Consider the following 24,833-nt stretch of genomic DNA (forward strand, 5'->3'; position numbering starts at 1 on the left):
ACTTCCTTCTGTACAAAGGTCAGTAAATATAACAAGCTGCCTGAGATCTCTTGGTGAGTGACTATATTAATAATTATTTTCAAGTGCTTCATAGAATTGGTGTAGCAAATGATCATAAAAAGCAATAGTTGGATTGAAAAATATATTTATAGTGCACTTTGCTTCCCAAGTGTTACAGTGATTTGGGGAAGTACTTGGACTGGGGTTTTTTTTTCCACTGAAAAGATGTATGTGACAACAACAGATAAGAAAGAGCTTCCTCTGCCTTCAGCGAGCACTTTGAGCTCACTGTTGAGATACTCAGGACTTGCTACGATTAATAGAACCCTTCCCAGAATTTTGTGTTTGAGGAGTTGTATTTGGGAAGGCTTGATACAGTAGAGAGAAAGCACAACATAGTTGTGTGTGTAATCTCATTCTGCTCAGTATTTTTCACCTGTCAATGCAAAAAGGTTATGCTAAGACAGGGCCAATCTCATACAGCCTACCATCTGAGGCATCTGAAGACATGTCGTATTTACTAGCCAACCTAAGAAGTGATTTCTAAGGTGTTGTACTTCCCCTAATTAGAAAGGTGCATCTCGGTTACTGTTTGCTTAGGCTGTTATGTGCTTTGTTTCTCTCTTTGTGTGTGTGCGCGTGCATGTGTGTCCCTTTTATGGGAGGGAAACCTACAGTGAAACCATTCAATGTCTTGAAATGTGGTCTGTAATTCAGTCTGACTTTAAATCAAAAGAGATAATGTTTTTCATATTAGAATGGAAAGAATTTTTCAGTTAAACTGCTTCAGAAGTCGTCTGATTTATTGAATCTGTAACCTTCAGGAAAATACTCATTTTGCTGCAACTTTTGTTGGGAAAAGCTGCCAAGAAAACAGAATTTCTGGTTAAAATAGGAGAAATTTATAATCTGCTTTAAGATGTAGGACACTAAATTCAACCTGGTAATCTGAGCATGGATTTGAGCATCTCTACACATAGCTTTGGCTGCTAACCTAGGGGAGATTATGGCGTCTTATCTTCTCAGTGAAGTTCTCAGTAGGTTGAATTCATGTGCATATTTAAAGACTTCGGGTTCTTGGGACACCTTTCTACGCTCATAGCTACATAAACAAATTTTGCTCTGTGGTTTATAAAAGTGCAGAAAGTTTTGCTTGTTGGGATCCCAGTTAACAAACACCAGATATCATGCTCTGACTGGAACACAGTGACCTTACTCTGTAGGCAGTTCTTTGAAACTGCTATGAAGTAGTTCATTCCCTAAATAACCAAAAGTCCTGCTGGAAACTTTTGAATCCATAAGAGTGAGAGGATGGCATTTGCTTTTGTTTGTCTGCAAATTTACATGCTGTATTTCTTTAAACAGAATGCAGTGTTTGAAAGTGTGTGCTTGGGCAGAAGGGGGCTACAAGTTGCCTTTGGCTGCCTTTGAGGTGGAACCTCCTAGAGGTTCCCTACCACTGGCCCCAGGTATGCCCAGTAGTTCCCTGAGAGCAAGCAACATGAGAGAGGCGAGACAGGGCAGAGCTTCATTCCCCCCACACTCCTGCTGCCTTAGCTGGGAATCTGCTCTGCTGGAAGATTCCCAAGACAATTCAGAGCAGACACCACCACCAGGGTATTGTGTGGAATTTATTGCTGTCTAGGAAGTTGATGAGTTTATAGTTTGAGAGGAATAGAAGACAGACCTGCTTTCTAAGAATACAACAGGCAATGGAAACACTAGATTACAAACTATTATACTTTTATTCTGCTTCATCTTGATTTTTTTCTGTTTAAGGAGAAATAAAGTCTAGTTTCTGTTATAATAAAGCTTGGCTTTTGAGCTCAAATGCCTTTTGATCTTTGTGAGGCCCATGCTTGGGGGTGTGGGGGGGAGTCTGAGGCAATCCCCCCCCTCAGAACCCTGGATGAGTCAGGGTCACACCGCAGCCAGACAGGACAATCTGTGATATGATTTGATGGCAGGTACTCTGAATCATGTCTAGATTCTGGAATGCATTTGCATCTGATTCCCAGGGAGTGTGGTTGGCTCATCTTTTTGTTAAAGGTTCTGTGGTATTTTCTGCCTGCACAGGTCAGCAGCATGGGTCGGCTTGATGGGAAGATCATACTGCTGTCAGCAGCAGCACAGGGGATTGGACGAGCAGCTGCTATAGTAAGTTGGAAAATGTTTGTTCTCCTGTACCTAAGCTAGGTCTCTAATGCTAGCTTGTGCAATGACACTTGCACCAAACAAGTTCTTGAATTAATAAACCATAGATGAAGCCAGAACTACTCACTATACTGTATCATGCATGCTTTGTGCTGTTTGAATTTCTGAAACTCTTCAGCTCTCAGGGGTCATGTTAGGCAAGGATAAGGGCGAGATCTGAGAACAGCTGCACTGCTTTTCTAATAATACACAGTTATATTGTCTGTACCTTTAATTCGGTATCTCTTTCCCTTTGTTCTGGGAGAAGATGAGGGTAGAGGAAATATTTCCTGTTATAAGGATGGATACTGTGAAGATCGCCTGCAGTAAAGTCAAGATGTTTTATCTACGCTAATAGCTGATGAAACCAAGTCTATGTGATACTAACAGCACAGCTACAATGTTCATAATAAGCAACTTTGAGAAATCCTTTACAAATTTTATTTAATTACTGTGAAACAGAACTCAATGTCAGTATTAACTTTCTGGTTAATTTACTTTTTTTTTTTGACCTGTTCTTCTCCTGCTACTTCTTTCTTCTATAGGAGATAAAGAAACTAGTAGATTTACCTCAGTATCTCTGTAATGTAATCAATGAGCCAGGAAAAGCTCCTGTAAGTAGGATTTTTGCCAGACTAGTTATTTTCTCATGCGTGCAGTTAAGAACGTAGAAAACTGCTGATCCTGTCACTTGCATTAAAACACTCAAAGGAGCAGGTGATTCTCCTGATGACTTCACTTTGTAAATACCAGCCTTTCATGGCTTGCTGGGTATGTTTAATGTTGCTATCTTCGTAAGTTGCATGTGAGACAATTATTTTGAAGAGTGGAGCCTGCAGTCTGAGATGTCAGAATACTTTTGACACAGAGGTTACTCTGTTAGCATAGCTGTTGATTTATCAGTAATCTGACTGATTTGAGGGGTGCACCAAGAATGAATAAACATCTCTGGCAAGGTATCAAAAAAAAAAGTAGTGCTTTTTAAATATTGCTCTATTGCAATGACTTGGATGCAAGGGATTTTCATAAAATTTATATACCTACCACTGTGGTGGGCTGACCATGGCTGGACACCATGTGCCCACAAAAGCTGCTCTATCACTCCCTTCTTCAGCTGGGCGGGGGAGAGAAATATAACAAAAGGCTCATGGGTCAAAATTAGGGAGATCACTCAGCAATTGCTATCACAGGCAAAACAGACTCGACTTTGGGAAATTAGTTTATTACCAATCAAATCAGTGTAGGATAATGAGAAATAAAACCAACTCTTAAAATACCTTCCTCCTGCCCCTCCCTTCTTCCTGGACTTAACTTCACTTGCCATTTTTCTCTATCTCCTCCCTGACAAGCAGCACGGGGGGACAAGGAATAGGATTGTGGTCAGTTCACCACATGCTGTCTCTGCCACTCCTTCCTCCTCACGGGGAGAACTCACACTCTTCCCCTGCCTCCAGCCATGAGGCCCTTCCCATGGGAGACCTTCCTCCACAAACTTCTCCAATGTGGGTCCTTCCCACAGGTTGCAGTTCTTCATGAGCTGCTCTGGCCGTGGGTCCCTTCGCCAGGGCTCAGTCCTTCAGGAACAGGCTGCTCCAGTGTGGGTCCCCTGCACGGTCACAACTCCTGCCAGCAAACCTGCTCCAGTGTGAGCTCCTCTCTCCATGGGTCCACAGGTCCTGCCAGGAGCCTGCACCAGTGCAGGTTCTCTGCAGGGTCACAGCATCCTTCAGGCATCCGCCCATGCCAATGTGGGGTCGTCCTCAGCTGCAGGTGGATATCTGCTCCACTGTTAACCTCCATGGGCTGCAGGGGAATCTCTGCATGGCCTGCCTCACCACTGTCTTAACCACAGGCTGCAGGGGAATCTCTGCTCAGTGCCTGGAGCACTTCCTCCCCCTCCTTCTTCACTAGCCTTGGTGTCTGCAGAGTCGTTTCTCTCACGTATTCTCACTCCTCTCTGGCTGCAGTTGTCATTGCACAGGTTTTTTGGTGTTTTTTTTTTTTTTCCCCTCTTCTTAAATACATTATCCCAGAGGCACCACCACTGTTACTGAGAGGTTTGGCCTTGGACAGCAGTGGGTCCATCTTAGAGCCAGCTGGCACTAGCTCTGGACACAGAGGAAGCTTCTAGCAGCTTCTCACAGAAGCCACCCCTGTAGCCCACCCCCCCACCCTGCTACCCACGCCTTGCCATGCAAACCTAATACAACCACAATTCCTGTTTTATGACTTATGCCTTTACCTGTCAAATCTCATAACTTCATTTAAATCCAACAATACGGGCAGTTCTAGCTGTGTGTGCCTGTAACGCACTTGCTAAGTGCACATGCAGCTAAAAAGTGGAACAATACCAGTTGTCTTAGTGTGGTTGCTGTTCTCATACTTTACTTACGGATTCCGTACTTTAAGGAAAAGACTGTAAATCTATCTTACATATAATTACTTAGTTGTCCCCAGGATGTGTGGTAATTGATGTCCATTACTTCCTGACATGCCCAGAATGAAAAGTGAAGAGATCAGCTGCCTTCAGCCAACTTTTATTTCAAGCCAAAAGGAGATGAGAAGAAAACAAATTTCATTTCTGGTAAGATCTGGAATATGTAAATATAAACTGCTTCTCTTGTATTCTTCAGGCTTTTGCTAAAGAAGGAGCTGAAGTCATTGCTACAGACATCAATGAGTCTAAGCTGCAAGAACTGGAGAAATATCCAGGTAAATGACCTAAGTAGACATTAGTTCAGCTCTCGCAACTTTTGTTGTAGACTGGATGAAATAGAATTTGAGGATAGGGCAAACTTCAAAAGGCCAGAAAAAATGGAAAATATCCAGACTAATTCTTTAGATGTTGGCATTGCTTCGTTCCGTGGTGTGGAATGGCAGAGAGATAGCATGTAAAATACTGCAACATCAGCATATCAGGCAGAGTGTTGTTCCACACATGTGAAATAACTTTGTTTCATGTGTCACAAAAGCGGTTGATTTCTGCTTCCCAGAATGGCACCCATTTCAATTACCTTTTGCGATCATTAGGCTAGTTGTCAAACATATCACTCTAAAAGGCATGGAATGCTTTTCTCTGATCACAAGAACCAACATCCAGCTATATAAAAAGTAGATTTAGTGTCTTGCATTTCCATGGTCCAAACTTACTAAGGAATTGTTGTGGTTTAGCGGCAGCTCAGCCCCATGCAGCCGCTCGCTCACTCCCCCACCGGTAGATGGGGGAGAGAATCAGAAGGGTAACGCTCGTGGGTTGGGATAAGAACAGTCTAATAATTAAAATTAAAAGAAACAACAGTAGAAATGCAATGTAAAGGAGAACAACGAGAGGCGCAAAGCCCCGGGGGAGGGGGGAAGGGAGGGGAGAGGGGGAATGAACCGCCGGAACAAACCGCACGCGCCGCAGCCGCTCGCCGCCCGCCGACCCGACGCCGCGCCGCCCCCGCGCTGCCACTGCCCCCCCCAATATATTGGTCATGGTGTCACATGGTATGGAATGATCCTGCCATTGGCCAGTCAGGGTCAGCCGTCCCCACCATGGCCCTGCCCCTCCCAGCCCCCCCGCCACGCGGCAGAGCGCAGGAAGCTGGAAAGGTAGCCGACCCCCACAGTGAGGAGAATTAACCCCTTCTCAGCCAAAACCAGCACATTCTCCACCCCTTATTCCATACCATTTACACCATGACCAGGTCCCATATGATGCAATACAACCGTACCAACCACCACCCCTCCCCTTCCCATCCTTTAACATAATACACAGACATCATTCCCTTAGTTCATGGACCTTCCCTGTAAAATGTCCATTAAAATGTCCATTGAGTTCACCCAGTCCATGACTCTGGGCTCCATCTGTTGTATCAGTCTTTCCGGGTGGGAGAGATGGTGTGTGGCGTTGGGTTGCTGCATACCGAGTCAGTCATCGTTCCATCACTGCTGCACGGCTTGTTTCATAGTTGATCTTCCATGGGTTGGGAGGCTCGTACTCTGATATCATTGATACAACACAGAGGTGACACACAGTATTATATAGCAGTTCACATTGTGCCATTCAGTTCATTGACTGTTTTCACCCAAAATCAAATCCCCTTGAGGCACACATCGGATTTCTCCATCCTCCCGCATCACCCACCAAGTGCACCCAGGTCCTCGAGCAAAAGCAATCCCACGAATGGGTTTGCCTTTGCCGGAGGCAGGAAGAACCCAGACTGTTTTGCCCAGCATACTTTTTGTGTGCACTACAGGGACTCTATCCCCTTCCACAGTATGTAGGATTTCTGACTGGGCAGGGCCAGCTCGGTTGGCAGATCCCCTCGTGTTGACTAACCACGTGGCTTTTGCTAAATGTGTATCCCAGTGCTTGAATGTTCCACCCCCCATTGCTCTCAGTGTAGTTTTTAACAGTCCATTGTACCGTTCAATTTTCCCAGAGGCTGGTGCGTGATAGGGGATGTGATACACCCACTCAATGCCGTGCTCTTTGGCCCAGGTGTCTATGAGGCTATTTCGGAAATGAGTCCCATTGTCTGACTCAATCCTCTCTGGGGTGCCATGTCGCCACAGGACTTGTTTCTCAAGACCCAGGATAGTGTTCCGGGCAGTGGCGTGGGGGACAGGATATGTTTCCAGCCAGCCAGTCGTTGTTTCTACCATTGTAAGCACATGGCGCTTGCCTTGGCGGGTCTGTGGGAGTGTGATATAGTCAATTTGCCAGGCCTCCCCATACTTATGTTTCAGCCATCGTCCCCCATACCACAGAGGCTTTACCCGCTTCGCTTGCTTGATTGCAGTGCATGTGTCACATTCGTGGATAACCTGTGCAATAATATCCATGGTCAAGTCCACCCCTCAATCACGAGCCCACCTGTATGTTGCATCTCTCCCTTGATGGCCTGAGGTGTCATGGGCCCACCGAGCTAGAAATAGTTCACCCTTATGCTGCCAGTCCAGATCCACCTCAGCCACTTCAATCTTGGCAGCCCGATCTACCTGCTGGTTGTTTCGATGTTCTTCAGTGGCCCGACTCTTGGGGACGTGAGCATCCACATGCCGTACCTTTACAACCAGTTTCTCTACCCGGGCAGCAATATCTTGCCACAATGTGGCAGCCCAGATGGGTTTGCCTCTGCGCTGCCAGTTGCTTTGCTTCCATTGCTGCAGCCAGCCCCACAAGGCATTTGCCACCATCCAGGAGTCAGTATAGAGATAGAGCACTGGCCACTTTTCCCGTTCAGCGATGTCTAAGGCCACCTGGATGGCCTTTACCTCTGCAAACTGGCTCGATTCACCTTCTCCTTCAGCAGTTTCTGCTACTTGTCGTGTAGGACTCCATACAGCAGCCTTCCATCTCCGGTGCTTTCCCACAAGGCGACAGGACCCATCAGTGAACAGGGCATATTGCTTCTCATCTTCTGGCAGTTTGTTATACAGTGGGGCTTCTTCAGCACGTGTCACCTCCTCCTCTGGTGATAATCCAAAATCTTTGCCTTCTGGCCAGTCCATAATCAATTCCAAGATTCCTGGGCGACTGGGGTTTCCTACTCGAGCCCGCTGGGTGATCAGTGCAACCCATTTACTCCATGTAGCATCAGTTGCATGATGTGTAGAGGGGATGTTTCCTTTGAACACCCAGCCCAGCACTGGCAGTCGGGGTGCCAGGAGCAACTGTGCTTCAGTACCAACCACTTCTGAAGCAGCTCAAACCCCTTCATATGCTGCCAATATCTCTTTTTCAGTTGGAGTATAGCGGGCTTCAGACCCTCTGTATCCCCGACTCCAAAACCCTAGGGGTCAACCCCGGGTCTCCCCATGTGCTTTCTGCCAGAGGCTCCAGGTAGGGCCATTCTCCCCGGCTGCAGTGTAGAGCACATTTTTTACATCTTGTCCTGCCCGGACTGGCCCAAGAGCTACTGCATGGACTATTTCTCATTTAATCTGTTCAAAGGCTTGTCGTTGCTCAGGGCCCCATTTGAAATCATTCTTTTTCCGGGTCACTTGATAGAGAGTGCTCACGATCAGACTGTAATTTGGAATATGCATTCTCCAAAAACCCACAACGCCCAAGAAAGCTTGTGTTTCCTTTTTGCTAGTTGGTGGAGACATGGCTGCTATTTTGTTGATCACATCCATTGGAATCTGACGACGACCATCTTGCCATTTGGTTCCTAAGAACTGGATTTCTCGTGCAGGTCCCTTAACTTTACTTTGCTTTATGGCAAAACTGGCCTTCAGAAGGATTTGGACTGTTTTCTTCCCTTTCTCAAAAACCTCTTCTACTGTATCACCCCACACAATGATGTCATCACTGTATTGTAGGTGTTCAGGAGCTCCACCTTGTCCCAAAGCATTATGGATCAGTCCATGGCAAATGGTAGGGCTGGGTTTCCACCCCTGGGGCAGTCGATTCCAGGTGTACTGGACGCCCCTCCATGTGAAAGCAAACTGTGGCCTGCACTCTGCTGCCAGAGGGATTGAGAAGAATGCATTAGCAATATCAATTGTGGCATACCACTTGGCCGCCTTTGACTCCAGTTCGTATTGAAGTTCTAGCATGTCTGGCACAGCAGCACTCAATGGTGGAGTGACTTCATTCAGGCCACGATAGTCTACTGTTAGTCTCCACTCTCCATTAGACTTCCGGACTGGCCATATGGGACTGTTAAAGGGTGAGTGGGTCTTACTGATGACTCCTTGGCTCCTCAGTTGGTGAATGAGTTTATGGATGGGGATCAGAGAGTCTCTGTTGGTGCGACATTGCCGCTGGTGCACTGTTGTGGTGGCGATTGGCACCTGTTGTTCTTTGACCTTCAGCAACCCCACCACAGAAGGGTCCTTTGAGAGACCGGGCAAGGTAGACAGCTGTTCAGTTTCCTCCGTCTCCAAGGCAGCTACACCAAAAGCCCACTTGTACCCTTTTGGGTCCTTGAAATACCCTCTCCTGAGGTAGTCTATGCCAAGGATGCACAGAGCCTCTGGGCCAGTCACAATGGGGTGCTTCTGCCACTCATTGCCAGTTAGGCTCACTTCGGCCTCCAATACAGTTAGCTCTTGGGATCCCCCTGTCACTCCAGCAATGCTGATGGGTTCTGCCCCTATATAGTTTGATGGCATTAAGGTGCACTGTGCGCCGGTGTCCACTAAAGCTTTATACTCCTGTGGGTCGGACGTGCCAGGCCATCGGATCCACACAGTCCAGTAAGCCCGGTTATCCCTTTCCTCCACCCGGCTGGAGGCAGGGCCCCTCTAGTCCTGATCATGGCAGTCACAACTCACTTCCTGTAAATGTGAATCAGGAATCCCTCTATTACACTTAGAAATAAAATCTGCGCTTCTACTCCTCTGTCTGGGGACTTGCTCGCTGGAAACTGGAGCAGCAGCTTTCCTGGAAGAGCCTCCCTCAGTGACTGTTCTTCCTTGCAGTTCATGTACTCGTGCCTGTAGGGTCGAAGTAGGCTTGCCATCCCACCTCATCATGTCCTCTCCGTGGTCACGCAGGTAGGACCATAGGGTGGCCCGTGGTGTGTATCCCCTTCTTTGAGCCAAAGGACGCTTATTCCTAACAGCTGAGACACTGCTCTGTCGAGGTGGGGAGTAGGACAGATCTTCTTTGAGTTGCTGGACCTCTTGGGATAGTTTCTCCACAGCAGAGACAAGCGAGGAAGAGATATTTGTGTCGTAATCCCGGAGTCTATCTATCACCTCTGCCACCGTTGGTGTCTCGTCATCTTTCCAGGACATCACTGCCAATGAGTTTGCATGCGAAGATGGTGCGCTCCGTACAAACTTCCGCCACATGGGTCGCGTGCACTCGGCTTCATCTGGATCTTTGGAGGACCGTTGATCGTCCAGGTCACCATAAATCACCTCAAACACAGCTAATTCCCTGAGATACTGGATGCCTTCTCCATAGTTGTCCATTTTCCTGGGCGATATGTAACATCTTCTTTAAAGGGATACCTTTCCTTCACTCCAGACAGGAGTCGCCTCCAGAGGCTGAGGGCTTGTGGTTTTTTTCCAATTGCTTTGTCAACACCCCCTTCCCCAGAAAGGGATCCCAATTGTTTGGCTTCTTTTCCCTCTAGTTCCAGGCTACTGGCCCCATTATCCCAGCATCGGAGCAGCCAGGTGACAATGTGCTCACCTGAACGGCTATAATCTTTTCGCATATCTCGCAACTCGCTTAAGGACAGGGATCGGGTGGTCTCTATTTCATTTATTACTTCTCCCTCCTCTCCCCGCGATGGCCCTGGTTCTTCATCATCCCGTTCTAAATGAGTTGATGTCCGCTTCCAATATTTCGTCTTGTGTATGGGTGCAACTGATACTGGTACGGGTTTATTTTCTGAGCTAGCTCCGGTACTTGTTGTGGGGGTTTGAGTGGCTGCAGTGCCTGTTGTCAGGGCTGGATTGTCCACAGTGCCAGTCACTTTGCATTTCAATCCAGAGACATTCTCTTCCCCCTGGGGGCACTGAATACTGTTGAGCAGGGCTCCGTATGCATGGGCCAGACCCCAGCACGTTGCAGTTATCTGTGTCTCTCTGGAGTTCCCAGCGTAACAACATACTTTCTCCAAATATTCTACTAGTTTTTTAGGATTCTGCACTTGTTCGGGGGTGAAACTCCAAAACACTGGGGGTGCCCACTGCCCTAGGTATTTGCCCATGCTATCCCACATGCCCTGCCACTCGTAACTATCAAGCCTCGGGGCAGATTTCTGGGTGATATTCTTAAGTTGCTGAGTCAAAACCAAAACAACATGCCCAAAAACTAACAATAAGTGCACCTTAACCACCCAAGGATGTTCAAGATACAAAAACGTTGTTGTAACAAAGGCACAGACATCACAGAACAAAGTTGCAAAGGTACTATTCTGTATTTCCTCCATATAAAATCTCGCAGAGGAGGAGGTATAATTGCTAATTGCCTCAACAAGGTGGTATCCGAAGTACAGTACCGGTTTCAGCAAAAACCCCAAATACCAGATAAAGCTGAAAACGAGTGTTTGTATAACAAATCTTGTGGCAAAACATTACTAATCACAGCAGAACACAGCAGACTCAAACAACCAACACCGATCTTTAACACCAACTGTAAAAAGGACAACATGGTGCTGTGACCAGCAGCTGTTGTTATCTCCAACCCTTGAGCCCCACGTTGGGCGCCAAAGACTGTCGTGGTTTAGCGGCAGCTCAGCCCCACACAGCCGCTCGCTCACTCCCCCACCGGTAGATGGGGGAGAGAATCAGAAGGGTAACGCTCGTGGGTTGGGATAAGAACAGTTTAATAATTAAAATTACAAGAAACAACAGTAGAAATGCAATGTAAAGGAGAACAACGAGAGGCGCAAAGCCCCGGGGGAGGGGGGAAGGGAGGGGAGAGGGGGAACGAACCGCCGAAACAAACCGCACGCGCCGCAGCCGCCCGCCGACCCGGCGCCGCGCCGCAACCCGCTGCCACTGCCCCCCCCCCCCCCCCCCCCCCCCCCAATATACTGGTCATGGTGTCACATGGTATGGAATGAACCTGCCATTGGCCAGTCGGGGTCAGCCGCCCCCGCCACGGCCCTGCCCCTCCCAGCCCCCCCCCCGCCACGCGGCAGAGCGCGGGAAGCTGGAAAGGTAGCCGACCCCCACAGTGAGGAGAATTAACCCCTTCTCAGCCAAAACCAGCACAGGAATGCATTAAAAAGATAGCTGTCTAGGGGAATTCATGTCTTCAGAAACTAGTTCCACCAACACTAGATCAACCTATTCTGTTTGTACAAAAGCTCAGGCCTAAAAGTTGCTTTCCTGCGCATATCGCAGCAGGTTTTGCATAGTTGTTGTTCTTAATCACAAGTGACACTAGTGTGAGACATTATATTAAAAATGTATTTTTTGATCTTGAAATAAAAAATAAGACTTGGATATATTTCACAAATGAAAATGCTTTCAACTTAATTTGATGGAAGTGGATTTAATTAATTGCTACTATAGGGTGACAGTCAAATATGCAAAAACACTTTTCTCTTGCACAGCTTTTAGAGTGAACATCGGTCTCTACTGACTGGAGTTCACCACAAGCAATCCCTTTGTAATCCTTTAGGAACTTTAGGACTTTCCAGGTTCATTCTGAGGGTCTTTAAGAAAGTGTTATGTTTTGAACTGCATGTTGTGTTTTTTTACCCCTCTGCTAGTGTGCTCACGAGGAAAGAGGTGATTTTTCCCTGTACTCAGAGTGGTTTCCATCCTTTTGATATATGATTAGTTAAGCTATAATTCATCAAGGCTTGGCACATTGTGGTTTTCGAATTTTATCCAGGAGAGGTAGTTCCCATGCTGAAGTTAATCACCTGTAGTCTAATTGCATTGTTATACACAAATCTCTTCAAAAGTGTCTATATCGTTTAAGGCATATAAAGCCTGTTCATGGACTTGTCAGTTTGGCTTCAGAAGAAACAGGTTTTTATCTATTTCAAATCAAATTCTCCCATAATTTAGACATAACTCAGATGCTTTACAGTATTTCATAAATCATGTATGTTGGATTAGGTCTCTGGAGGCCATTTAGTCCTGCCTACTGTGCAAAGTGGCTCCAGTTAGAGCAGGCTGCTCAGGGCTGTTGTTGAGTCAAGTTCTGAACGTCTCCAAGGATGGAATTTCCTCAGCAACCTCTGTGGATCTCTGTTCCAGTGTGACTGCCCTCATGGTTTTAAAATAATAATGATACTTAAACAAAAAACCCAAAGCAAAAAAAAAAAACAGCAAAACCTAATCACACCTTATATTTAGTCAGACTTTCCCATGTTCTGGCTTCTTTCTGTTGCCTTTCAGTCATCCACTGTGGACCTCTGAGAAGTCTGGCTCCATCTTCTCTGCAGTCTCTCAATAGGTAGTTGTAGACACTTACTAGACTGTGTGTCACTAGTTGCATATGAATGAATTGTAAAAAACTGCTCAGGGGCATCAGTGTGTTCTGCACTAGATGTCCCTTCATCCTCGATACAGGATACGCCATGACCAGACTGTGGCAAAAGGGTGATCAGCAGCAAGTCTTAGTGCCTTAGTGCAAAGTCACTTTTTCCTTATTAAATGGTATAAATATGATTCATTGTGTCCTCAATTACACATGGATAGATGGGATGTAATGTGATTGTGAGTATATGTGACACATGTAACTAGTTTCAAGTAATCATTACTCTATCATAGTGGGCATGAAAGCCTGTTATGATTGTACAGGCCCCGTAATTTTTCAGTTTGAGAGGAATTTAAATTTATTGAAAATACTTTTATGGTAGATTACATTAGCTCATCTGCTTGTGTGATGTTGTATGACAATCAAACCAGTTGATCTTTTTTTAGTTCCCTTCTGAAATGTTAAATAGCATGCCATGCTGTCCATTGCTGTCCTGATTTAACTAATTTAACCATTAAGTGTAGCTCTCACTCCATGAGTCCTCATGTGGTGAACCTCTGAGAGGGGACTGTTCCTGGCAAGCCCCTGACTTGAATCTTAGTTACAGTCCTCAGCACTTCAGAAAAAGAAACTGCTGCTCTTAGCCAAATACACTGAAATGAATACTGTGTTTTTCTAGGCATTCAAATACGGGTTCTGGATGTCACCAAAAAGGAGCAGATAGAAAATCTGGCCAAGGAGATTGAAAAGATCGATGTCCTCTGTAACGTTGCAGGGTAACCAGCTTCTATTTGATCCTATTTCTTTTTCCAGTTTTCCCTGTCTTCTAGAAGTAGTTTATTCTACTTAAATGCATTTTATTTCTTTTGTTTTAATGCATTTTATATATTTAATGCAGATTTTCATGTGTTTTCATTAACACTGAACTTGTTGTGAGTAGCTGTGTTCACCCAGGCCAAGACAGAATGCTTTGGAATTTGTTTTCCCCACTCTATGGTTGCTCTGTACTGATGGCTTTGGCCCTCCTGGCACAACAGTGAGTGAAGCTGATGGTCTGCCAGTGCACTATCTTTAATTTCCCTATTGCCAAACATTTCTTTGCACATATCAGATCTGTCTTGTGTCCCTGATACTCATCAGGAGAAAATACTGTGGCTTACTTTCTTCAAAAGAGCTCTTGTCCCTCCTTTTCAAGGTTAGAATATTTAGCTATTATGAAATAGCAATGGAAAAATATGCATAAAAAATCATAGAAATATAAACCACAGACAGTCATCCACTTCATGCATTTATTCTAGGTTTGTTCATCATGGAACCATTCTGGAGTGCGAGGAGGAAGACTGGAACTTCACTATGAACCTCAATGTTCGCAGCATGTATCTAATGATCAAGACATTCCTTCCTAAGGTAAGGCTTGGTTGCCCATGATTTTTCATCTCTGCTGCATTCTATTTAAGGTGTGAGAGATCTAAATTGTTGCCACTGTGACAGCATGGGGTTTGAGATAAAAAGCAAGTAAATCACTTGGTATAGGGGAGGCCCCTGGATTATATTGATCCTACTCTAAAACAGTCTCTGCATTGTGTAATCCTTCAAGTACGTGATCTGTCTAAAGGATGTGGCAGAGAAGATTAATTCAGGGGTTTTGCTCTGTGTAGTTTGTAATTAAAATCCTTCAAATGCAGAGCAGTGAGGGAGCCATTGCAATATAGTGCTACCCTATTATACTATGGTACACAGCTGCACAATGCCACTGCTACAAAATATTTATAAAATACATATATTAACATGGATATTATGCAAATCTGGAAACTATCTTGTGAAACAGTCCAGTGCCACTGATGCCGACATGCTGGTTATATCAGAACAACAATCCAGTTACACAGTCTAGGAGCTTGGGGATACTTGCGTTTGAAGTAGTAACTAGGTTTGGGACTACAAAAATTTGTGGACTGAATAAGGTGTTCATACTCCTGTAAATGCAAAGGCCAAAAGTTTAAGCTGTGACCATGACTGGATGGTGACTACTCTTTTCAGTGTTGTTCCAGTCCTTTTAGTTTGGTTGGTTTTGTTTGTTTGCTTTCTTAGCTGATCTTAATTTTCAAAGGTTCTTTGTAACAACTTCAGGCATCTAGGGTTTTGAGATGCCTAGAAAGGTTATAAGAAAGAAATTTAGCTATAACTGAAGATGCTAGAGAGTTGTGTTGTAGTCTTCTTCAAAGCAATGGAGAAGTGAATTAGTGCATTGGTAGGTGGCATGGCCAGATGTAGGGTAACTTACTGTGGTGCCTAGAGGACAGTGATTCAGAGGTGGCTATCTAGGAAAAAAATCCGTTCCTGTCATAGTTTTCACCCATGAGATGACTTAGGAGAACCTAGTGAGAATTTCAGATTCTGCTTTACTACTTCAATCAATAGATCAAAAAGAGATAAGCACCTATTCATGCCAATTAAGCTTTGTTACCCTGCATATCAGCTGCATATATGGCTGTTTTGTGGGTTGTTATGGGCTATTTGCTGGACCTGCAGATGACAAAACCATTTGCATTTGAATGACATAAGTATTCTTTTGCAGATGCTTAAACAGAAATCTGGAAATATTATAAATATGTCTTCCGTGGCATCCAGCATTAAAGGTCTGTAGCTTGCTAGAGTGTTCCTTATATAAGTCTTTTAAAATTATAGGAATGCAAAATAAATATTGCACAACTTTGAATTTAGAGACCAGTGCCAGTCCTGTGGAGAGATGGAATTTAAAAAAGGTGAACGCGTCAACTCATACATACATGCAAGGACACAGATGGGAAACTACAGAAACACTAAGATCCTTGCCTTTGAACTTTTGAATCTGTCCTGAATGTTTTGTAGCATCCTTTTTACCAGTTTGTGTTGACTATAAAGGAGTTACTTCCAGTGGTATCTTACTATGTATGTTCTTCAGAGAAATAATGACGAAATGACAGTTAAGTAAGAGCTATAGCTATGCTTCCCAAGGAAACCTGATGGTGACTAACAGATAGGGCTCTGCTGTTCCTAAATCATTACCTTTTCTAGTCTACTCCCCAAATTTACACGACTGTAAGAATGTGCGCTTTGCTCTGGTGTATGCCTGAGCAGAATTCTGGCAGTCAGCATTCTAGTTAGCCTGCCCTTATGGAGAGACTACAGATGCGGCGGGGAATGCTGGAGTCCAGAAGCAGAAGCATACTGAACAAACCTGGGTCTTTTTTTTTTTTTTTTAATATGTTTCTACGCTGCCTTCACACTGACCTGCTGTTAGGAGTTGTGAACAGATGTGTATATAGTACTTCAAAGGCAGCAGTTATTGGTCTAACAAAGTCTGTGGCTGCTGATTTCATTGAACAAGGCATCCGATGCAACTGCATATGTCCTGGTAAGTATTCTTACCTTATTTTGTAAGCTAGGAGCAGGTGCTAGAAGGCCTGATTTAGTTTGATATTATTAACAAAGAATAGACTTGCAAGTGGCAACTGAAGTTATCAGCAATCAAAAAGAACAGGATGTGCTTGAAACACTAATGAGAATTAAAATAGAAAAGATGTTACTTTTATAGTAAAAGCTGTGTATTTAGTCTGTTAACCCAGCACATGCATGTTATATATGCATTGCACAGTATTTGGATGTTTATTTTCAAAGATGCAGTCTGGTAGTTAGAAGCAGATAGGGGCTAGGTAACAGGCTAGCCATTGTTTAACCATCTGAAGAGTATTGAATCTGATTCTCAGGTCTTGCCTTTTATTGAAATTTAGAGTCCTATGTTATGTTGATAGTTTGCAGTCTTTCTCCTTGCCCTGGTTTAACCCCCAGCTGGCAGCTAAGCCCCACACAGCTTGTCGCTTGCTCCCCCTCACAGTGGGATGGGGGTGGGAAGCGAAAGGGTAAAAGTGAGAAAACGTGTGGGTTGAGATAAAATCAGTTTAATAGGTAAAGCAAAAGCTGTGTACACACAAGCAAAGCAAACTAGGGAATTCATTCACCAATTCCCACTGGCAGGCAGCCATCTCCAGGAAAGCAAGACTCCATCATGCCTAATGATGACTTGGGAAGACAAATGCCATCACTCCAAATGTCCCTCCCTTCCTTCTTCTTCCCCCACCTTTATGTACTGAGCATGATGCTGTATGGTAAGGGACATCTCTTGGGTCAGTTGGGGTCAGCTGCCCCAGCTCTGTCCCCTCCCAGCTCCTTGTGCACCCCCAGCCTGCTCGCTGGTGGGGTGGGGTGAGGGGCAGAAAGGGCCTTGACTCTGTGTAAGCCCTGCTCAGCAGTAACCAAAACATCCCTGTGTTATCAGCACTGTTTTCAGCACAAATCCAAACTATGCCCCATACTAGCGGTTGTGAAGAAAATTAACTCTATCCCAGCCCAAACAGTACACTCTGAACCATATTGCAGTTACATGTAAGTGTTAAGACATATGAATAGAAGCAATGAACTGCAGGTTTTTGTCATGATTGTTGATAAAGTTGATTTTTAACACTGAATTTAAAATTCTGCTTAGGAACTGTTGACACACCATCTTTACAGGAAAGAATCCAAGCTCGGCCTGACCCAGAACAGGTGAGAAAGCAAATTATTAGTTGGATCATGTGCATATGTATATTTAAGCCCCTTAAAAAAAAAAACAAAAACCAACCAAACAAAAACATTTCTGCCCAGATTCAAGAATGTCCCCTATTTCCAAGTACCAATGATAACATAACAGTAGTGTCTCCTTTGATACTTTGGTCCATTTCAACTCAAGACAGAAGTCTTAAAATGCTTCAGAAGAATACTATTGCTTAGTGAATACAGAGGGCCTGTCATCTGTGGAAGTACTTACTATTACTGGTTACAGTATCTAGTGCCAAAGTAGATGATGTTTTCTACTGTGGCATGTGGCAGCCACAGACTAGTGGAAAACCATGACAGAAAAGGCATCCTGGCCTATGTATTTCAAAATTATCTGGGATCCTTAACCATACTGACCAGATAACTGTGAGCCCTCGTTTGAAGGGCCTGGGAATACCCGCCACCAAAGGAAGGAGGACTTGTTGGCTTTATTAAGGAAATTGTGACTTTGGCCTCTTTTCAGTATTACTTTGTGCATGTCAGACTAATCAGATTAAAAGGATTGTTTTATTTTTGTTTTTATATATACCATATGCCCTTATCTAGGCTTTGAAAGACTTTCTAGCCAGGCAGAAGACTGGTAGGATGGCCACTGCTGAAGAAGTGGCCCATCTCTTTGTGTACTTGGCCTCTGATGAAGTAAGTATGGAATGATAACATTTCCTGTCACAGAATCCCATGCTACTTTGCTGCATCATAATAGAGAGAATTTGTTTTAGGAGGATTTATATTGTCTGCTGGTCTGGATTATTACAAAAATAAAAAGATTACAATCTTTTACTGAGTTCAACCTACAATACAAAAATTATTCTGAATGTTGACGGTGATTGTTAAGTCATTGGGTATTTGGTACTATAGCCTGGTCATTTCATGTCATCTGAGCAAATCGACTGAGCCCAGTTCATCCTGAATTGGAGTAGAAATGGGTTTGTCTGCTTTTCCAAGTTAGCACCACAGCTATATTATGTTTTAAGGAGGTAAAATTAGAAGTCATCACCTACCTTCATTATCTGAGAGCAAGTATTTGTGTAGAACTGCTGGAGGTTTTAGCTAAAAGGGCTAATGTTCAGAGCAAATCTACCCTTTTGCACAAGGGAAACAATAGACCCACTGAGGCTGCTGTAGACCATACTCTTAATGACCACTGCAAGTACCACCAACGCTAATGAGCACACATCAAGGTTATTTCAAATGCCATAAATTTACTATGAATCTAAAATTGGACTGGATTCCTCTGGACTTGTCCAGTAGTCCTACTGAGCATGACAGAATGGAATCGATTCAGTCGCAATGTTGCTATCTGCCAGTAATGTTTTTCATTTTCCTCTTAGTTTTGGTGTTTCTGTAAAGCTCCTGGGGTTTTTTGGTTTTGTTTTCTGTCTGGTCATAGGGTTTTCAGCCATGTGTAGACAGGATTCCAGTTTTCCAATACATTCCAGTATGTTTCAGCACTGGCATACTGAACTGTTGACAGTCTTCTCTGTGCTTATCTCACTTTTCTGCACCATCTAAATTTTCAGTTAGGTCCCCTTAACATTATTAGGTGACCTGGTCAGATTCTGCTCAGCTGAACAAAGGGAATAACATCATAGTCATAGTGTGAGGTATTATTCCTGCAGGTGAAATATCTGAAGTCTAGCTTATGTGAATTTGTACACGTGGGACGCATTCTCATCTTAATTCCTCTAATAATACTTTTGCTATGCTCCCCTGAGTTAGCTGAATGGCTTCGATTTCTAAGTTTGTTTATATTCTACTTATTCAGATGTTTCTGTAAAACAAAAGTGTTTGTATAAAAAGAAAGCAGGTTTTTTTTTAATTTAAAGAAAGCGTTTCCTTGTACTTAATAGCCATAAAAAATTAAATTATTGTTAATTCTTATGTAATTTCAGTCTGCCTATGTGACTGGTAATGAACTAATCATCGATGGAGGATGGAGCTTGTGATTGACCCTACCTGCAAATGGAAACTCATACTATGAAAGGCAAAAAGTGAGGCTTATATTTCTTGGTTAAGATAGGTTGCAAAGATTTAGACTGCTCACACGATGTCTTTCAAAACAAACTTGGTGCATTTCTGCTGCTCTATGATCTCTTTATAGGTTGATCTTACTGATTCACTTTCCCCTAAATAGTGAAACGCTGGAGTAAAACATACTTCATGTGGCTTCATTTTGTGATAACTCAAAAAAACATGAGAAAATAGCAATTTAACATTTAAGATTTCCAAGAACATTGTTTAAGGTACAAAATCTGAGTTGTGTTTTAAGCAAACCTGAGTGAAAGGAATTAAATACTACCTTTTATTCTCATCCTACAAAGTATTTGGAAGCTGAAGATTAGGTTTCCTACTAGCATTGACCGACTAGAGAAAATGTTGCAACTACTATTAAATCAGCCAAACGGATCCTGAACTAAGTGTGGTATAAAAAGAAGAAAGCAGAAATAATAGCAAATTTGAAGATTTGAACGTTCTGTACTGTTATTAGCAGAATGTTTTTCTACAGCTATGCAGTTCTAAAATAATCTGAATTGTTGAAAAAATACTTCCCAAGCCTAACAACACTTGCAGACCCAAAATGGTTTGTGCAAAACAGTCAAGCACACTGAAGATACATGGTGTATGGGCACATGAAACTTCCTGTGCATATAGCAAAGAGTCAGTGTACGTGCGCAGCTGGCTTGTGCAACTGCAATGTTCAGTTTCCAGATCCTGGGCAAGTTAGGCTGTTAGAATCTGGGAAAAGCAATAATCATAGCACGAAAGGCAGGGCAACAGATTACCATTAGAAGCAGCAGGACTGGCCACTTTGTGGAGTTTGGGAGTTTTGTTTAAGCATGTAATGATAATAAACACTGCCTTCTTGAAGAAGAAATGATGGAGAGGAACCTGCTCTAGTGGTCATTAAGACTAAAGCTTACAGCTTGTAGAAAGTATAAAGAATCACATGCCCTTTTACAACCAGTTAGAAAATTAGTACTTCAGTACAAAAGAGGGGAGAAGGAGGCCAGAACTGTTTCATTAATTGTATAGATCACTCCTAAAATGGTCTTGGAATTATCATTACTATATTTTTTTCCCCTTCCACATACAAAAAGTATTATGCAAGGACATCACTCTGGTAGGCATGGATGGCAGTATTTGTGCAAGAAGTATTCTTAAATACGCAGGCGGATCTTCATTAATACACTTGACTTCTGGCACACAAGCAAAAGGAGCGATTTTACCACTCTAGATAGAGCAAATATATTCTTCTTCAAGAGGATGTACTAATACCAGACAAATATTGTCAAATCTGTATGCTAGGTGCTAGGCTTTAGTATTCTATTGCTTGATTCTCAAATACCAATACAGTTCATGCTAAAACAAATGGTTACATTTCTCTGAAAGGGACAGTTTCTACAAGAGTTTGTGTGGCTCTTTTTATAGTGATAGCACATGGTAGCTGTGATTTATGAATCAGAAGCCCATTATCGTGAAGTCTCATACTCTGGAAGAAAACATACATCCTAACCTGGAGATTTAAGGCAATGAATTTAGACTATTTGTTTTGCTAACATACTGTTAAATTTGACATGAATGACATGGGCTGACTGCTTATAAATATGGTTACCTTAAAAAATTGCATGGAGCTCCACTTACCTAGTTTGTGAATGAAGCTGTATGTAACTTCATACATATTAAATGCATATATATGCAGGGGGAGGAATCAAAGAATAAATGCTACTAAATATGTTTGGTCAGTAATCAGAAAGCACAGGAAAAAATGTACAATATTTTGTCCATGTTTCTGTAACACCTGCATGTTTTTAAAATTACTGCTTGAGCTTTTCAATATTAGCTGAATCATTAATAGAAATTATTTGATCTCAAAGACAATGGAACATGTGTAGTTAAAATCAGGCTTCTTATTTGTAGAAGTTACACTTATTTATAACTTTAGAATGAGGAAGTGTTTCTCAGCCTCACTATGGGTTTAACTTTTTACCTTTAATTGTGGTCGCAGCATTCTGATCTTGTGTAGTTTGTTTATGGGGTTTTGAGTATCTAGTATTTCAATAAAGTGACCCTGGCAGCCAAGCAGGATCAAGTTGAGGCAGAAATCCAAAGTTATCCAAAACGGCTCCACCAATGTTCACTGACGTAAATTCAAATGTCAGAAGTTCAGGCTGGCAGGGTACTGTTTCAATGCTCTCAAAGTTTAATATGAAGGCCAAAGTCCTTCCTCTGCAGTAGCTGTAGAAGGCTTACCTTAGAAAGAGAATTCCCCACTGCAGTGACATGGGAAACTCACACTGTGTATTCTGAAAACATAATTAAGAATCTGAGAGAAAATTCATTATACATATTGCATACTGAACTTTATTACTTAGCATTTCTAAGCTCACTGGTGATCTAACATACAGATACTAGTCAAGTGGTTTTTTTTGTCAAAGCACTCCTGCAAGAAAAGGAGGTACCGTCTGCTTTTTAAAGTGCAATACAGAGATATGGATTTTTCAGTGGTAGTCCAAGAAGCTGGTGGATAAAAAAACCCAAACCAAAACAACAAAAAAAACCCAGCAGAGATTCCTGTCTCTTGCTTTATTGGCAATGCTATTCATGGTTGTGTTAACGGCTACAATGCTGAAACACGTTGTAACATCTAGGGCTTTTCCAGCAGAAGCAGACTTGCTGGAATTATTAAAGGAGAATGCTTCTTAATGCTCATGTGACCTCTTAATTCCCTGGTCTGTTTTTATGCAGCGGGGTAGTTCTGTTTCTTTTCCTTTCACTCCAGTGATAATACAAAGGGGAGTGTTTTGACTTTTCAGATTCTAGGTCAAACTTTTCTCTTGTGGGGGAGGGGGGAAGAGACTTCTGTGATGCACAGTCCTTCTGGAAAATTTAATCTGATCAAAAACCAGTGCTTTTTTCCCTCATATTTGTAGTCAGCTTGATTCTGCGTGATGCTACTAGAAGCAAAGTTGCAATCTGTGGCATCTGAATCTGCTTTCACATGCACCCACTGTAGCTGGCAGAATGAGGTTGAGAGAGAAGGTCTGTCTCATTTCCTTGAGGTGGACACACTTGATTTCTTCCTTAAGAAGTAGAAATGTCTACTTCCTTCTCATCTCTTGTCCTCCTGGATGCCGTGGGCTCAGGGCTGGTCCATTGCTCAAACCAACCTGACGCCTGTTTGACAGCTCAGATCCAGCCATCCCTCAGTCCCGGGCATCACCTGTCCGCAGCACCAAGAGCTGGGAAGGCACCCGAGGAGCCCCTTCGGTCTTCCCAGGCTCCAGACTGAGGTTTCTGCCGCTGGTCTAGCGAATCTGTGGCTTTGGAGGAGGGACCGTGGCACTAGCAGCAACAGCCGGGAGGAGGAGCCAGAGCTGGCACAGGGCTGCTGCTCTTCGCGGGGAGCGGGTTATCACCCCTGCATCTCCGTGCCGAGGGACCAGCCCTGCGAGGGAGGCTGCCCGGAGCGCCGCTCCTTCTCTCCCATCCCTGCCGTTCCCCGGGTGAGCCTTCCGCCCCTCTGCCTCCTTGCATCTCCATCCCTGCGGCGGGACAGGTAACACGGGGGGCTAGCGGCTGGCTCGGCCGGCAGGAAGCTGCTGGGGGAGGCGGGGAAGGAGGTTGCATCAGGGTTTGCTTACGCCTTTTTGTAGGTGATGCTGCATGGTTTGGGCTGTCTTTTCAAAAATTATTTACTTATTCTGAGCGTTAGTTTCTCTGGTGGTGGCTGTGGTATTTTATTTGTGTTCCTTTCTGTACCGTGTGTGGGCAAAGCAGAATGTTGACAGTCGCCAGGGCAATAGAGCTAATGCTACAGGCATGCACGCGCTGCCCCTGTCAGTCATCTCTTCCGTTCAGCTCTCCCTCTCTTTCCTTCTCCCTGCCAACTAAAATACACAGTAAAATGAGAAGATCTAACAAAAACCTGTAAAAAAATCCTTTCTTCAAAACCATTCCTCTCTTCTTTCAAAATAGGGAAGTGTATTTTGTGGGGAGGTTCTGAAATAAGTCTGTTACTGGCTGGTTTCCATGGTACAGGCCTTAACCCCGTGGTATAAATTCTGCTCTGTGATTTCTCAATTGCTGATTTTGTTTGTAGAGGGGGTGAAATTTAAAACAAGACAAACCCACCAAAAACAAACAAACAAAACCCCAAAACAAAACAACCCAATGAAGACCATGAACCCCCCCAAAAACCCACCCTCCTATGAGTAAACTAACTACTCGCTTTGGTCTCTTTAATACTACTGGCTGTTGCTTGAAAGTAGCAGTATCAAGAACATGACAGCATGAAGACCTGTCACAAAACAGCTAATGACAGCACATCTACTGTCAGGCTCCTTCACGCCTTAAAACTGTTTCTGCTAAGCAGAACATTCCACGCTCCTTGCTTAGTCAACCTGTTTCTTTCCTATACGCTACTGTGAACAATGCACTCAGGAGCTGAAGCTGTTGTGAGGTGGACTTGGGCTTCCCAAAAGTATTAACGTGCTTCATGTCAACAGCTACCCGACCTCAAGAACTGGGCTGCTGCCCATGCAAAGCTGGACAGAGAGCAATATCTTTCTGTCCCTTACCGGCACACACCCCTTTCAGAATTACAAAGTCAAGTACATACACCCCAGGGAAGCAGTTGGCGAAGGGAAAGAGGGAGGCACTGGTAGGTTGCTGATACTTTCTGTCCCAGTTAGTAGACTGACATTTGTGGATTCCCAGCCCCAATCAACGGATGAACAATCCTGTGAGAAAAAAACCATAAGTACCCCTTCTTTCATTACAAAAACTTTGAGACCACAACTATTTGGTTCCACAGCTAGTAATTAAAGATACAGAAAAGTACTGGAATTTAAGTAAATTAACACTTTTCGTTTAAAAAGGAAAAAAGCAAAACTATTACCTTAGAACACATTGGAAGTGTTTGCCTATGGCTCTGTATTCTTCCTCTATGCCTTGGCCACATCACAAGCCAGTTTGGTATCAGAACACATCAAACAAAACCACCCAGGTGTTACAATAGTCTCTGTCTTTGTTCATGGCATCAATTGTTCCCAAATATCAAATATATCATTGGAAACTGAAGGCTTGATAATTGTGAGAATCAGCTCTCTGACTTGCT

At 43.7% G+C, this 24,833-nt stretch overlaps 2 protein-coding genes and 1 long non-coding RNA gene across 5 annotated transcripts in view; 2 read left to right on the top strand and 1 right to left on the bottom strand.

Annotated features, from left to right (window-relative positions):
* BDH2 (3-hydroxybutyrate dehydrogenase 2) lies at window positions 1-21,800 on the top strand. Of its 2 annotated transcripts, none has more exons than XM_075090745.1 (10): window positions 1-53; window positions 2,077-2,157; window positions 4,827-4,905; window positions 13,764-13,860; window positions 14,383-14,491; window positions 15,660-15,720; window positions 16,365-16,478; window positions 17,607-17,665; window positions 18,263-18,355; window positions 19,609-21,800. In XM_075090745.1, the coding sequence occupies exons 2-10, from the start codon at window positions 2,086-2,088 to the stop codon at window positions 19,660-19,662; spliced, it is 738 nt and encodes a 245-aa protein (XP_074946846.1). In that variant the 5' UTR covers window positions 1-53; window positions 2,077-2,085; the 3' UTR covers window positions 19,663-21,800. The 2 variants fall into 2 exon arrangements, with proteins under 2 accessions (XP_074946846.1, XP_074946847.1); XM_075090746.1 differs by lacking the exon at window positions 1-53 and adding an exon at window positions 1,934-1,967.
* The window catches only part of LOC142056254 (sodium/hydrogen exchanger 9B2-like), a 24,906-nt gene continuing 19,694 nt past the window's right edge, over window positions 19,622-24,833 (top strand). For both annotated transcript variants that reach the window (XM_075090741.1, XM_075090742.1), the window contains exon 1: window positions 19,622-19,707. In XM_075090741.1, the coding sequence (XP_074946842.1) occupies window positions 19,679-19,707 (29 nt within the window). In that variant the 5' untranslated portion in view covers window positions 19,622-19,678. The remainder of the gene's footprint in view (window positions 19,708-24,833) is intronic.
* LOC142056262 (uncharacterized) overlaps window positions 23,268-24,833 on the bottom strand; it is a 2,235-nt gene continuing 669 nt past the window's right edge. Inside the window, exons 2-3 of the long non-coding RNA XR_012660277.1 lie at window positions 24,336-24,456; window positions 23,268-23,604 (exon numbers count right to left, since the gene is read on the bottom strand). This is a non-coding gene — a long non-coding RNA (uncharacterized LOC142056262). The remainder of the gene's footprint in view (window positions 23,605-24,335; window positions 24,457-24,833) is intronic.

Source organism: Phalacrocorax aristotelis, chromosome 4, assembly GCF_949628215.1.
Source record: "Phalacrocorax aristotelis chromosome 4, bGulAri2.1, whole genome shotgun sequence".
Classification (NCBI taxonomy): Eukaryota; Metazoa; Chordata; class Aves; order Suliformes; family Phalacrocoracidae; genus Phalacrocorax; species Phalacrocorax aristotelis.